Source organism: Kogia breviceps, chromosome 6 (genome assembly GCF_026419965.1).
Source record: "Kogia breviceps isolate mKogBre1 chromosome 6, mKogBre1 haplotype 1, whole genome shotgun sequence".
Taxonomy (NCBI): Eukaryota; Metazoa; Chordata; class Mammalia; order Artiodactyla; family Physeteridae; genus Kogia; species Kogia breviceps.
The window spans coordinates 146838844-146852394 of record NC_081315.1 but is presented as its reverse complement, the minus strand read 5'-3'; the positions used below and the strand labels follow the sequence as shown (position 1 = coordinate 146852394).

Here is a 13551-nt window from a genome sequence, read left to right as displayed (position 1 = left end):
TGGCAGGCCTGAAGCCCAGCACACGGGGCTCTGCCTGGAGGACCCCCTCAGTGAGCTCAAGCACCGTGGTTGCTGAGCCTGTCTGACCCTGCAGGGTGAAGGCCGTTTCCGTGTGGATCTTCTGCTCGTTTGTGGGTTTGGTGAACAAAGAACCAGGAAGCGTTCGCTGCAAATGTACAAGCCTGTCACTGTTGGGAGGCTCCCCCGCTCTAGCCAGCATCCTTTGAGACCAGGTCCCCGTGTCTGGGTCCTTCCCTGTGATGGGGATGGCAGTGTGGGGTGGCCTCCCTGCTTTCAGGGAAGACCCAGGGTCCAGTCCACCCCCTCCTGGCCTCATGCAGGCCGCCCCTTCTGTGGGAAGGGCAGTTACAGGTCACAGTCCAGGCCCGGGGCTGTCACCGCTCCTGGGCCTTCTCAGTGGGGAGTCCCAAAACAGACGAGCTCACACTGGTATTTCTAAACCAACTTCACAAACACAGGGGCTCACAGACTTCTTTCACTTCTGGCAGGTGTCCTGGGCGAAAGGCGGTACCCAGCCTGACCCTGGTCCTCAGAGGGGCTGCAGGCAGCTAGCCCCGGCAGGCGTCCGGTGAGAGCAGGACGGCTCTCCCCGTTCTCACGACTGATCGGAGTGGCCGTGCGCCCCAAATGCCTGTAGAAAACGTGGTCCATGTGGAGACCTGCAGCTTGCGGAGCCTAGGGCTCAAGGGCCCCATGAGCAGCCCCACGGGCCCCGGTCTCCGGGGCCGGCCGCGCAGCTCAGCTGGGAATTCAGTGTGTCCGTCTGTCTGTCCATGACTCCACGGGGAGCTGAGCTGTGTCCCTTCTCTGAAACAACTCGCAGCTACAAGGACCGCTTGGCAGCGGGTCTCATGGGTCCTCCGGAGACTCGGGACCCTGGGGGTGGTCTTGGAACCCGACACACGCACCTTTCCTCTTACTCTAGGAAACCCCTGTTCCTACTCCTACGAGGACCTGCCCTCGGGTGTGTGCAGCACCATGCCACCGCGTGGCCTGGTGTGCCACCAGCCTGAGGCACGTCAGGCTCACTAACGTGGCTGTGAGTCGAGTCGGGCGTGAAGGCAGCTAAATCTGGGCAGAGCCCCGTCACCCCCACCCTCACAGGCAACTCTCAGGCCCGACCATTCACCCGAAACTCTGCTTTTCAGAACACGAGCAGGTACGTGATGCCCGGCGCACGCCCGCCTCCGCCGGTGCCCATCAGCATGGCTCCCGGGTGCAGAGGCCGGGGCAGCATCCATTCTCCTCCCAGCAGCCTCCCCGAGGCCGGGAACACTGGGCCCACGAGAGGCCCAGGGGGCGGGGAGACAGCGTCTCAGCTGCATGGTAGCGTGGTTTCCTTCCTCAGGCGGCCGTGGGGCCTCTCTCACGTCCGTTCGCTGCTGCCAGGTCTGCCACGCCAGCCGGGTCAGCCCGAGACCCCATGATGAACCCCGCTGCAAGATGGCAGGACGCGAGTGGGGCCGTGGGACCTGCCGCCCTGACGTCTCCCCAGTCAGCAGAAAGTACGGGGACGGCCGCGGGCCCGGGGACGGCCACACGCATGCAGAATAGCCTGCTCAGCGCCGTCACATGAGATCAGCCCGCCCTGGGAGTGCAGCTACTGCAACACCATGGGCAGGTGATAGGTAAGCACCGAGCAGTCACCTCCGCCCGTCCACGCCCCATCCGGGACCCTCTGGCCTTCGGACCCAGAGCCTCGGCCCACATGACCGCTCCCGTCTCTGTGGACAGGACTCCAGAGAGCCGGGCACCATAAATGCACAATCGTACATCTGACCCTTCCGCCAGCTCCGAGGTGCAGCCCGGGATGTTGCAAAGGGCCACAGAGGCAGGTGCGAGCAGGCCCCCTGCAATGCCGGACCCCTGAGCTCAGTGGGAACTTTCTTCTCGTCACGTAAGGTCACATCAGAGGCAAAGCACACGGGGGCCACGGAGCCCACTGGCAGCAGAACACACACGTGTGCACGTACACGCCAGCTCTCACACAATACACGTGTGCACACTCGTGCACAAACACGTGGGCTGTTGCCTGGGTCGCCAACAATGATCGCGGCACAAAGAAAATGAGGCCAAGGCCCACACGGGGCTCACAGACACGACAAACACACTGCCCCTGCTGCTGGACGAGGCAGGTGACACGCCAGAGGTAACCCCCAACGCTCCCGGAAACTCCCTGGTCAAAGCCGAGACCGCTCGAAGGACGGCACGAACAGGACACGTACTGTGGCCGCGGTCTCCGTGGATAGGGACCCCTCGGGGAAGGGGATGCGGCCCGGAGCTAGCACGTCTGCTTTCCCACCGTGCTCCCTCCACTGAGGGGGCAGAAGCGCTGGCGCTGAGCACGGGCCGCTCACCCACGGCCCCACGTGTGGGTTCGGCCAGGCTTGCAGGCAGGGCCGCACCCAGGGTTCCGAAAGCTCCCTGCAGAGAACCCACGAGCCTGTGCGCCCTCGACTCACTTGGCAACAGACTGGATGACCTTGGAGGAGGTGTCCTTGATGTTGGTGAAGAGGCGCTCAGTGCCGCCCCGCAGGATGTCCAGGAGCCCGCCATAGGGCTGGTCATACTCGGCGACCACCAGGCCTGCAAGCAGAGACAAGCCTTAGCATGCGGCAGGGCCTGCCAGAGCCACCAGCACCTGCAGCGGCCACACGTCCCCTGACCCAAGCACCAGCGCTCCGCATCCGGGCACAGCGCCCGTGGAGCATGCAGCCAGGCACCCCGGGCCCTCTCGTGAGGGCAGGACCTGGACACCATCAGCGGGCCGGAGCCTCTGGGCACACACGGGCGTCCCCGGCTCCAGGACGTTCACCCCACTCACACTCTGAGCGCTCGCTGGACACCAGCAGGGACCTCCCCACTGACAGACACGTGCCAGGGCCCAGCCAGGGCCACCAGCCCATCCCCGAGGTACGGACACGCCGGCATACACAGAGGCTGCAGGTGCACGGCGGAGGGAAGAGCGCGGGAGCGGGGACATGCGGGCGGCCCCGGCCGGGCACAGAAAGGCCACAGGAGCCGCAGCTCAGCGGGTCTGCAGGGGAGTGGCCTCCTGGCCGCCGCCCTAATGAGACCAGAGCGGTGGCCCACAAAGGCCCCGAGACCCCAGGGCCCTGGGGTGCGGGCTGCAGTGGTGGCTGTGGAGGGGCAGAGAGCGGGGGCGGTCTGCAGTCTCTCTGCCGCCCGGGCCCTGCCTGTGCGACACCTTCACCGGGCGCCCCATGCGCGTGTGCGGTGTGGTCTCATCTCGGCGCCTCGAGGTGGCCCCACAGCACTGGTGGGCAAGGGGCCAGGACACTGGCTGGCCAGCTGCCGAGTGACCCCCAGGGCCGAGAGCTGCGGGAGGACCTGGGAGGTGGGCTCCGTGCCCCAACGGCGAGGAGGGCAGCGGCCCCGGGGGCACAGGGCGGAGGCAGGTCCTGGCAGGACTCCCGGAAGCTTCCCGGGCCAGGGCGCTGAGCCCTGGCTGCAGTCCACCTCCCGGTACACACCGCATCACATCTGCACTGGGCGCCCAGACCCACCCAGCACACTGGACGATCAGAGCGTGAACCTCTCAGCAAACACGCCCGAGTGGTTAGAAACGCCCACCAGCCCCACTTCTCCTGCTGCCAGAACTGTCTCCCCATCTGAGCCCCTCTTCTCAACCAGTGGACTTGGACCCTCTGGGCCCCCGGCCCCCCACACGGCCGCTCTATTTCCTCACATACCCCCTCCCGATGTGCCCGCCCTCACGGTCACTGTGGGCTGGCCGTGGAAGGCGCACCCCCATCTACCTGGGCAGGGGCCGTGCTCACCAGTGACTTGTAGGGGCAGGTGGGCCCAAGGGGCCAGAGGCCACACAGGCAGGCACCCCATAGCCCTGTGGGCCAGGTGCCGGGGCTCGGAGGACCTGGGCTGCCCCGACAGCACAGGGAGGGGACAGCCAGCCCTCGGTCTCAGTCCTTCCTTGTTCTAAACCGCAGCCTGAGTGGCAGCCCTGCTGAGCTCTGGGGGTGCTAGGGAGCCCTGAACCTGAGACTGGTCCTGGGGACCCCAAGAGTGCGGCCTGCCTCTCGCTGCCGGGCCCCAAGCCTGCAAGAGCACGACTGGGTGCCCGGCGCGCGGCAGGCGCAAGGAGTACTCACCTCCGCCGCAGCTGCTGCCTGTGGAGCCCCCAGGAGGGGCCGCGTGCCCATAGCCTCCGTTCTGCTCCAGGAGCTGTAAGGATCCCAACGCAGGTCAGGCACAGCGCATGGCGCCACGCGTTTGGGGCACATCGCCCCCCAAGTACACCCTCCTCCACCTGATTTACTACAGAAGCCACGGAGGAACCTCCCAGAGTCTCGGCAAACCTTGGATCCCACGGCTGATCCTCCGGGTCGCCCGGGCGCACAGCCCCATCGCCTTAACAGAGGCGGCAGTCGCGAACGCCCCCACCCGCCAAGGCCGCAGGCTCTGCCGTCAACACAGGAGCCAGGTGGGATGCCGCCATGCAGCGGGGCCGCAGGCTGCACGGCGAGGCGCCATCTCCCACGGGCCAAGCCCAAGGCCAGCGCCGCCTGCTGCGATGACACCAAAACCTTTGCGGAGACTTGTGGCGCCCCTGGCGACGGGCTCGGCCGACCCTGGGACGTCGGTGCTGGGCTGAGCCCCACTCGAGCGCCGGCCTCGCACGCGTCCCACTTTAGGCATGTGTAGCTCCACAGCTGCCCTGTTCATAAGTTATACAGGAGTCGCGTTGCGGTTTCTTGTAGGGGTTTAAGAAACGTTCTTTTCAGCAGGCTAACGTTTTACCACGTTAGGCTCAGCAACAAGATATATGTGGTGTGGATTCTGTGCCCTGCGGAGGCGGCCAGCGTTAATGGGAACGTTCCACGGAGCCTTACAGGTAACACACACGCTGGCGTGAAGCAGGTGTGTCGCTAGGCCGACGGTGTCTTTTCCTCACAACCCCCCAGTTCTGTGGTTTCATCAGCTATGTGACAGCACACAGCCTCTCCCAAAGCGACTGCAGGCCGCCACACCTCCTCCGAAGGTCCAGGGAACGCGTCCCGAGGCTCGTCGGAGGACGTGCTGCTGCCTCAGGTTCTCCCGAGTCCTTCCCCACATGCCCGTTTCTGGCTTCAGCCCAATCTCCTATGCGGTGCTCTCCTGGTTTCAGAGTCTATCGGGGCCTGTGTGCCCGTGCTGCCCCGTGGGGGGCTGTCTTCTCTCCCCGCGAGGCCCCGGGCAGAAGAACCCTAGAGAAGGGGTTTAACGTCTGACCCACGGGCCCTGGGTTCTAGAAGCGCTCAGAGCACAACGTGCTCACGAGCCCCACTGCCCAGCGGCCGGCGTCGTTCCATGGGCATCTCCACCCACGCCACGGAGCAGGGCCAGCGGCACATGCACAGACTGGCTGCCCCCGGGTTATGGCCCCCGCTACACCACCCGAGCCTCTGCCACTGCCAGGGGCACACGTTTTCCGTAAAGGCCACTGGGCAGCCCAGGCTGACCTCTGACGGCTACTGGCCTCTATGAACTGCACCTACTGGACATCCGGGTCTGCTTCCATCCCCCGCCTGGCCCCCCGCTCTGCTTCGAACTCCGGAGACCCCACGTGGTGGCACACTTCTCCTCAGGCGACCCCGCTGCCTGGGGGCTCCTCCCTGCGCGAGGGCCGCGAGCCCCTGGGGAGCCGGGGTCACCTGGCTCTAAAGCGACGCCGAGACGGTGGTACCGCAAGCAGCACGCGGAGGCCTACCTCGGTGATGGGCGACTTGGGGTTCACGTTGCGGGCGGCCGCGATCTCCTGGAGCTGGCTCACCAGCTCTGTGATGGACAGCCGCTCCTCGGGGTTGACCCTGAGCATGGCACCTAGGGCAGAGGCAGCGTGTGCTTGTCCTGCGGGCGCCGAGGCCAGGGTCCTGGGCTGCAAGCACAACCTGCTCTGCAGGGGCTAGGGACCCCGGAGGCCCTGCGTTCTGCTTACGTTACTGATTTTAAAAGCAAGCGAGGGATGACAGCGTTTTGAGGAACAAAATCGCCGGAAGCAGCCACTCAGGACGTGTGTTCACAGGGATGCCGGGGACGCCGGCAGGTGTGACTTACGGATGAGGCCGTGGAACACGGAGTAGCGTGTGTCGTCGGCAGGGATCGCGTACTTCCCGTTGACAATGCGAAGCTTCGCCCCGTCCTCAAATGGGTGCTGCCCGAAGCAGAGCAGGTACAGGATGCAGCCCAGGGCCTGCGGGAGATGGGCAAGGCCTGCCGGCTCTGACCTGCGCCCCCACCCATCTGGCCGCGGTCCATGCTTGCCAGGCACGGAGACCATCCCGGTCAGAGCGGCCAGCAAACTCCAACCCTTCACGCTCTGATCAAAAGGTCCTTCCAAGGTGCAAAGTTCCTACAACCCTGTGTGGGGATCTACCAGCCAGCCGGCTGTGCAGAGGGGCACGTGGCCGGGCGACTGCAAGGAAGGTGCCCCCGCCATGCTTCTCTGGGCTAACGTGAGTGCCGGGGATGAACCTGGGGGCTGTCGCGGCTCCACGGGGTCGGCCCTGAACCCAAACGTCAGTGTCCCCGCCATGTTCCCACCACAGCACCAGCCACGGGAGCACGATGGGGAACAAACCCGACCAGTGTGTTGGGGGGGCAGCCCATCCCGGGCCCGGACCAGCCAAGCCCCGGCGCCGGCTCCAGACCCGCCTTCCAACTCCCGCGTGTGTGCGTGCACGTGGTTCTTGGGCTGGGACAGGCTGAGGGCGCCCACCTGGGGCTGACCGGCTCACGTGTGTCAAAGAGTCTCCACCTACCCCCAGGGACTCACATCCACGGCGGGGCTGAGGCCGGACTCGGGCCTGACGGCCTAGACCACGAGCCTCGAGGTGCGGGGTTCAGGGCCATCGGTCCCTGCTCTCAGGGACGCCAAGGAGGCCGCAGGACACCTCAGACAGGCAGGAACAGTGCCGTGAGCTCAGCGCTATGCTCCCCGAGCTCTGTACCTGACTCTGAGCCGAGGGGTCAGCAGATACCGCTCAGCCAGGCCCCACACTCACCGCATACAGGGACTGCCCTCCATCGATGGGAGACGTTCCAGGAGACACGAAGGGTCACCCCAGTGTGTGGCCTGACCTCACTCTGAGACCCCCTGCCAGGCGTCAGGCCCAGCCAGCGCTCCAGCCATCACCAGGTCAGCGTATAGCTGCACGGCCATCTGGGAGGTCCTCTTTCTGGCCGCGTGAACTGTGGCTTCACGAACCCCCGGCCCCGTGAAGGGGCTCCGACCAGGAGAGCTTAGGCCCAGCCTGTGCAGCACCTGCACCCACTCTGCTACCCACCCCCCGACCCCACCCACCCCCCGTCAGCACATCTCCGCTAACAGCATCACAAGGGCCATTGAAAAAAAGGAGTAACAAGCAAAGAGGAGAAGAGAAGGGAGGCTGAGGGACCAGCAGGCTGGAGCCTGCGCCCCGGGGCCCTGCGCCAGCTGCGGAGGGGCTGCCCACGCACTGCGGGGAGGCGGCCTTACCCAGATGTCCTGCTTCTCGCCAATCGGGAAGTTCGAGTACAAGTCCACGATCTCCGGTGTCCTGTACATGGGAGTCGTGTTCCTGGTGATCTAAAGAAAGGACACAAACGTATCAGAGGAAACGTCACAGGCAAGCGATAGCCGCTACGCTGCGCGGTGGTCCCTGCGCCGCGGCAGTTGGCGCCCATTGAGAGTCCTGGCCCAGGGCGGTACCACGAGCGGCTCTGTGGCTGGGCCTCGCCGGGCGGGGGTCAAGGAACACGGGGGCCGGCATGAAGCACGTCTGGGGCGTTTCAGCGCCACAGCAACATGGACACACAGCACCGTGACCGAACGGCACCCACGAGTCCTCGTCACAGCGAACAGGTGGGGGCTTGGGGCACCGGGGGCGGGGGCCTGGGAGACGCGACTCAGAGCCCCACCAGGCGGCTCAGCCCGGCCCCAGCCCACACGGCCAAGGCTTTCCTCCCCCTCAATTCTGCCCACCACCTGGCAGGGAACGCGTCCGCAGTCCCGAGACGTGGGTGTGCCACCGGGAGTGCAGGTCCCGAGGGACAGCAGGGTGCGGGCAGCCAGGAACGGACACCTGCCCGGCGGAGCCTCCACCCAGCGCTCCTCTTCAGAACCCGGCTCCATCTCGGATCGCTCTTTGCTTGTGCGGCCTCCGAGGGCTGCCTATGCGTGTGGGCTGACGGTGGCACGCCCCCTCCCCTGGACACGGCCGCGCGTGTCCGTGTCCGCGCCCACCCAGCGCTGCCCCCTGCTCACACGTGTTCGGAGCACACCCACCCGTCTCCCCTGCGACTCCTGTGGGAGTGCCCAATGTCCCTTGAAGGTCGGTTTTTACATGATTCTTTTAAACTGCTGCGTTTGGGATAATGACAAAGTCCTGGAGAGGACAGAGGTGCTGTGGAGACGTGAAAGCACTGAAGGCCACTGAACCATGTGCTTAAAAGTGGCTAAGGTGGTAAATTCCATGTTACATGTTTTGCTACAACAAGAAAAGGCAAGGAAGAAACAGCCAAGTGTGGGGTGCGGGGAGTGAGAGTGTTTCCCGGGCCTCCCGAGCCCCCCGCCCCCGGCCCACGCTCACCTCCTCCTCCACCAGGGCCCGGCGCTGGGCGCTCCAGCTGTAGTCCGGGTAGTGCGATATGGTCGTGGCACTGCCGAAGTCGCACAGTTTGATGGTCCCCTGGTTACTGAGCAGTAAATTTTCAACCTGCAAAGTTCCAAACACAGTCTTTATGAACTTGGGGTACAGGCTGGACCGTGGACAAGCATGGGGCGTGGCGCCCGGTGGGGAGAGGCTCTGAAGGCAGAGTGGCCAGGAGGCCTCCTGGGCCTGGGGACACTTCTCTTTGACCAAAGTCTGTGCATATACCTCAAAACGGGATGCTCAGAGTAGCAAACAAAGTTAAAATCCACCACAAATCAAAGATAACTTGACCTAGTAACGTAGGATATACAATGAAAGCCTTTAAAAGCCTCAGAAGATGAAACAAAAAGAACACACCATTTAAAAATAAACACATCAATAACTAAAGAAGAAATCTAACAAAAGATACACAAAAGACCTCTTATTCAGAAACTGAAAAAATGAGATGAATTTTAAAATCCCAAACGAACAGGGACACAGACTGCACTCGTAACAGGAAGGCAGACCCACCCACGGCTCCATAAGCCGGGTCCCACCACTAGCCCACAGGCTAAGCGTGGGCTTTACTTCTGAATGGTCAAAAAACGTCAGGAGATGGGGATTCCACGGCCCAGGTGAGGAGCAGCTTTACCGGGCCAGCCACACCTGCTCAACCCAGCGGCCAGGACGTCTGCAGTCTGCCAGCCCCACTCTGGGAGTCAAGGCAGTTTCAATCAGAAGCTGACAAACTGATTCAAAACTTTACAGGCCGAGCCCGCTTTACCGCACTTCTCACGCGGTGAGGGTCTGTGGCCGCCCCCCATCAAGCGAGTCTGTCGGCGCCTTTTCCCGACAGCATCTGCTCGCTTTGTGTTTGTGTCCTCTTCTGATAATTCTTGAAATACTTCAGACATTTCATCATTATTGCATTTGTTATGCTATCTGTAGTCAGGTGGTCTTGGATGTCACTACTGAGGCTCGCTGAAGGCTCAGACAATGGTTAGCGTTTCTTAACGTCAAAACATTTTTAATGAAAGGGACAGACGCTGTCTTTGGGCATAACTCTGTTGCACGTTAACAGACCACAGTGTCGCGTAAACGTAACGTTTAGATGCGCCAGGAACCAAAATGACCGAGTGGCCCCTTTGCTGCAGTCCCCGCTTCACTGCACAGGGCTGGAGCTGAGCCCGCAGTGTCTCCTTGGCACCTGGGTGTGGACACCAAGAGCTGACAAGAGTCTCACGGTCCCATGGGACCAGGCGCCTGCCCATCGTGAGCTCTGGTACAGAGGCCAAGGAGCACCAGGGCCAGGACCCACCGGCAGCCCCAAGCGAGGTGGCGCTGTGCGAAGGAGCCTTGGATGCCGCCCGGCCAGGGTGCTGAAGACCCCCACGACAAGCCCAGGACAACTCACCCCCAAACACACAGGAGGGTGAAGATGCAGCCGGAGGAGCGAGGTCTGCCTCACCTGCACTGACACGGGGCTGCACCGCAGGACAGCAGGTCCCCAGGAACAGGGTAAGACCGGACAAACCCCGTCATCAGAAAGAAAGCCCAGTGGAACCCACACATCTGCCGAGACCAAACACCAAGGGCCGACCAAGTGCGGGCATGGGGGCCGCCCTGAGCTGCAGGGGGACGTCCACGGCAAAGACACGCCCCCTTCACACCCAGGGACAACAGTGGCCTGGGACAAGGGCGACCCGGGGTGCAGAGCAGCGCTGCTCACCAGGAGCACGGACGCGGGGATGGCCAGGCACAGCGCCCTGGCCCTGCTCGGCGTGGGCTCCTGAGATGGACAAGCCTCAAAGTCCTGACGCCGGGCAAACGGACTGCGGGACTTCCTCCCACGACGCCCCAAAGAGCGAAAGGCGAGTCGCACTGAAGAGGACACAAGCGCACAACTGCTAGCGGCGAGCGACACGCAGCCCCGGGTGTGACACTCGTGTCCCGTCTGCCCCTCCACAGAGCGCCACTTGAGGACTCCCGTCCACGCGGAGCACGTGCAGGGCGTCCCCCAGCGGGGCTGGCTGCCGTGGACCCAGGCACTGAGAAGTCCAACCCAGGCTGGGCTCTCAGACACGGATTCTTTACTGTCAACCTTCTAGTTTTTCACTTTCCTGAGACAGAGAAGAAACACGGCTGCCCCGCCCCCACCTGAGGACGGCGCTGTTCCAGACCAGCAAGGAAACCGGGAAGGCTGGCTACAGACTGGACATGAGGGAAGTAGTACAGAAGTTTCTGGGAGGGAAATGGCATGTCTGGGGTCTGCTTTACAGTTTTTTTAGCAAGTAGGACTGGGGAGGGGTGGAGAAGGTGGGGAAGGGGGTTGGTGTGCTGCTACCCTGAGCCATGGCCAGAGTTGGGGCACTAGCTTTGTGGATGTTGGATTATTGTTAACATCAGGCCACGGACCAGAAGAAGATACTTGCAGCACATGTAACTTAAAAAAGACTGCTAAGAATGTACAAAAACCAACCGACAGGACTTCCCTGGTGACACAGTGGTTAAGAATTCGCCTGTCAATGCAGGGGACTCGGGTTCGAGCCCTGGTCCGAGAAGATCCCACATGCCGCAGAGCAACTAAGCCCGTGCACCACAACTACTGAGCCTGTGCTCTAGAGCCCGCAAACCACAACTACTGAAGCCCGCGCTCTGCAACAAGAGAAGCCACCGCAGTGAGAAGCCCACGCACCGCAACGAAGAGTAGCCCCCACTCGCCGCAACTAGAGAAAACCTGCACACAGCAACAACTAAGACCCAACGCAGCCAAACATAAATAAATAAAACCAACAGACGACAGAAAAACGGCAAAAAAACAGCCACTTAACTGAAGAATAAGGGGAATAAGGGCACTGATGACTATAAACACAGCAAAAGCATTCAACATCATTAATCAGAAAAAGGCAAAATCACTAAGAAGCCCCCCGACCAGGCGGCAAAATGACAAAGGGCAGCTCAACGCGCACACGGATCCCGCGTGTGCGTTGGGACGGGCACGCCAGCACCCCGGCAGGGAAGCACCCCTGCCCCTGCACCAGGGCTCCTGCCCCCAGGCGGGTGCGGGAAGGGAGGCGGTGAGCGCAGCCCAGGGGGGGAGCGGTCAGCTCCTCCTGGCTCCACACTGGGCCCCCGTGCCCATGACCACACCCACGCAGGCGACAACACCCAGCGGAGCAAGAGGGGCTTCATCTGGACAGAGTGCTCTTGTCCCGCAACGGGAGCGTGAAGGTGGTACCTTGAGGTCTCTATGGATGATGGGCGGCTTTTGTCTGTGCATGTGCTGCACCGCCCTGCACGTCTGATAGAATATCTTCAGGACGGTATCGCACGACAGCGGACCTTTAGATTCAATTTTCTTTAAAAATTCCACCAGCTGCCCTAAAAGAGACAATTAAATTCACATCACCACGGAGCTCTAAAGGCTACGCCCGCCCCAAGGCCGCTGCCCTCGTAAGCTCACTGAGGGGTGGCGGGGGGACGGGCCACCCGCCCTCCGGCGGTCACCAAGCCCCGCAGAGGAGTGTGCGACCTCCACCAGGGCCACAGTGAGTCACAGAGCCCTGCATGGGAGCACCTGCCCAGCCACCAGCAGAGGCCTCTTACCCAGGGAGCCCATCGTGACGCGGCAGCTACAAGAAAAACCACCACGAGTGCGTATGTCTTGCGAATGTCTCTAAAGAAATAATCACCGTGTTTCCTTAGGTAACAACGGCCCTCCACTGTTAAGGAGAAATCTCCACACTGAACGCGCAGACAACAGGGGGTGCGGCGTGGGAAGAGCACAGAAGTGGAGAGCGAGGCTCTGGGCCCCCATCCCAGGCCCCAGGACACCACCCTCAGGGCTCCCCACCTCCAGGCTGTTCCTCCTTCCTGTCTCTGAGGCCCAGGCCCCAGTCCTGCTGTAACTGGCCGCATCCCAGATCAGTGAAGCCGGCCAGCCCCCTCCGCAGCAGCTCCCTCCACGACTGTGTGCCGCGTGCCGTCTGTGCCGGGCCGGCCTCCACGGCCGCCCCCCTCCCTGGTCCAGGCCTCAGGCTGCCTCAGCTGCCACGCTCCACAGCTCAGCTCCGCACACTAGGGCCCGCGGTCCACTGGATGCAGCCAAGGGCGCCACCACACCTACAGGCCCCACAGCCAACCGGCACTCAGCCCCCCGCCCTACGACCCACCTCCTGCCGACCCGCCAGCTCCCAAGCCCTGGCCACACCCTCCTGCAACTCCCGGCACAAGTGCACAGCCCCTGCCCACCCCAGCTCTAGACTGGGGCTGCGCTCTGTCTGTGCCGGGCCCTAACCCTAACCCTCAGCGGGGGCAGGGGGCCCACAGTAGAGACAGAGCCCCAAGGAGCGACGGGGCCCTCAGGAACGGACGCAGACAGGGCATAGGCCCCACGGGGTGTCGCGAGGGGTCTAGAGCGGGGCTGACAGAGTGACCGCCAGGCCGTCTGGGGGAACGGGGACGAGCCGGCACACGCACGAGGTCAGGGTTCACTGGCCTCTGACGCTCAATGAGAATCAAGAGCGGTCTTTCTAAAGATAATTTTGTAGGTTGCACAGCGGCTGAGAGGGCACCACGGAGGACAAGGCGGGGGTCCCAGGAAGGGGCGGGGGCTCCTGGGGCGTATATCCAGGGTGGCCACCGCCAGACCAACCTTCAGCGGAACCGGTGCCCACGTGCCCCTCCCCCACCACTCCCAAAGACCCTGCGGCGCCTGGCGCTGGCACCGCCGTGCCTAGTGTTCAACCCGGACCTCACGCGCTGGCCCGGACGGGTGGTCCCGGCAGCACCGCCACGACTGGGGCACTCGCCGAGGTCGCTGCATCGGGGCCGCCCCCGCCTCAGGCGCCACCCACAGGCCTGCACCCGTGAAAGGCGCCCACGGCCTCCAAACCCAAGA

General features: G+C 63.2%; 1 protein-coding gene across 6 annotated transcripts in view; it reads right to left on the bottom strand.

Moving 5' to 3' along the window:
- Positions 1–13551, bottom strand: part of GAK (cyclin G associated kinase) — a 52074-nt gene that overhangs the window by 24923 nt on the left and 13600 nt on the right. For all 6 annotated transcript variants that reach the window (XM_059067384.2, XM_067036869.1, XM_067036871.1 and 3 more), the window contains 7 exons: positions 11890–12032; positions 8610–8735; positions 7517–7606; positions 6097–6232; positions 5750–5862; positions 4152–4224; positions 2484–2607 (listed from right to left, as the gene is read on the bottom strand). In XM_059067384.2, coding sequence (XP_058923367.1) covers positions 2484–2607; positions 4152–4224; positions 5750–5862; positions 6097–6232; positions 7517–7606; positions 8610–8735; positions 11890–12032 — 805 coding nt within the window. The remainder of the gene's footprint in view (positions 1–2483; positions 2608–4151; positions 4225–5749; positions 5863–6096; positions 6233–7516; positions 7607–8609; positions 8736–11889; positions 12033–13551) is intronic.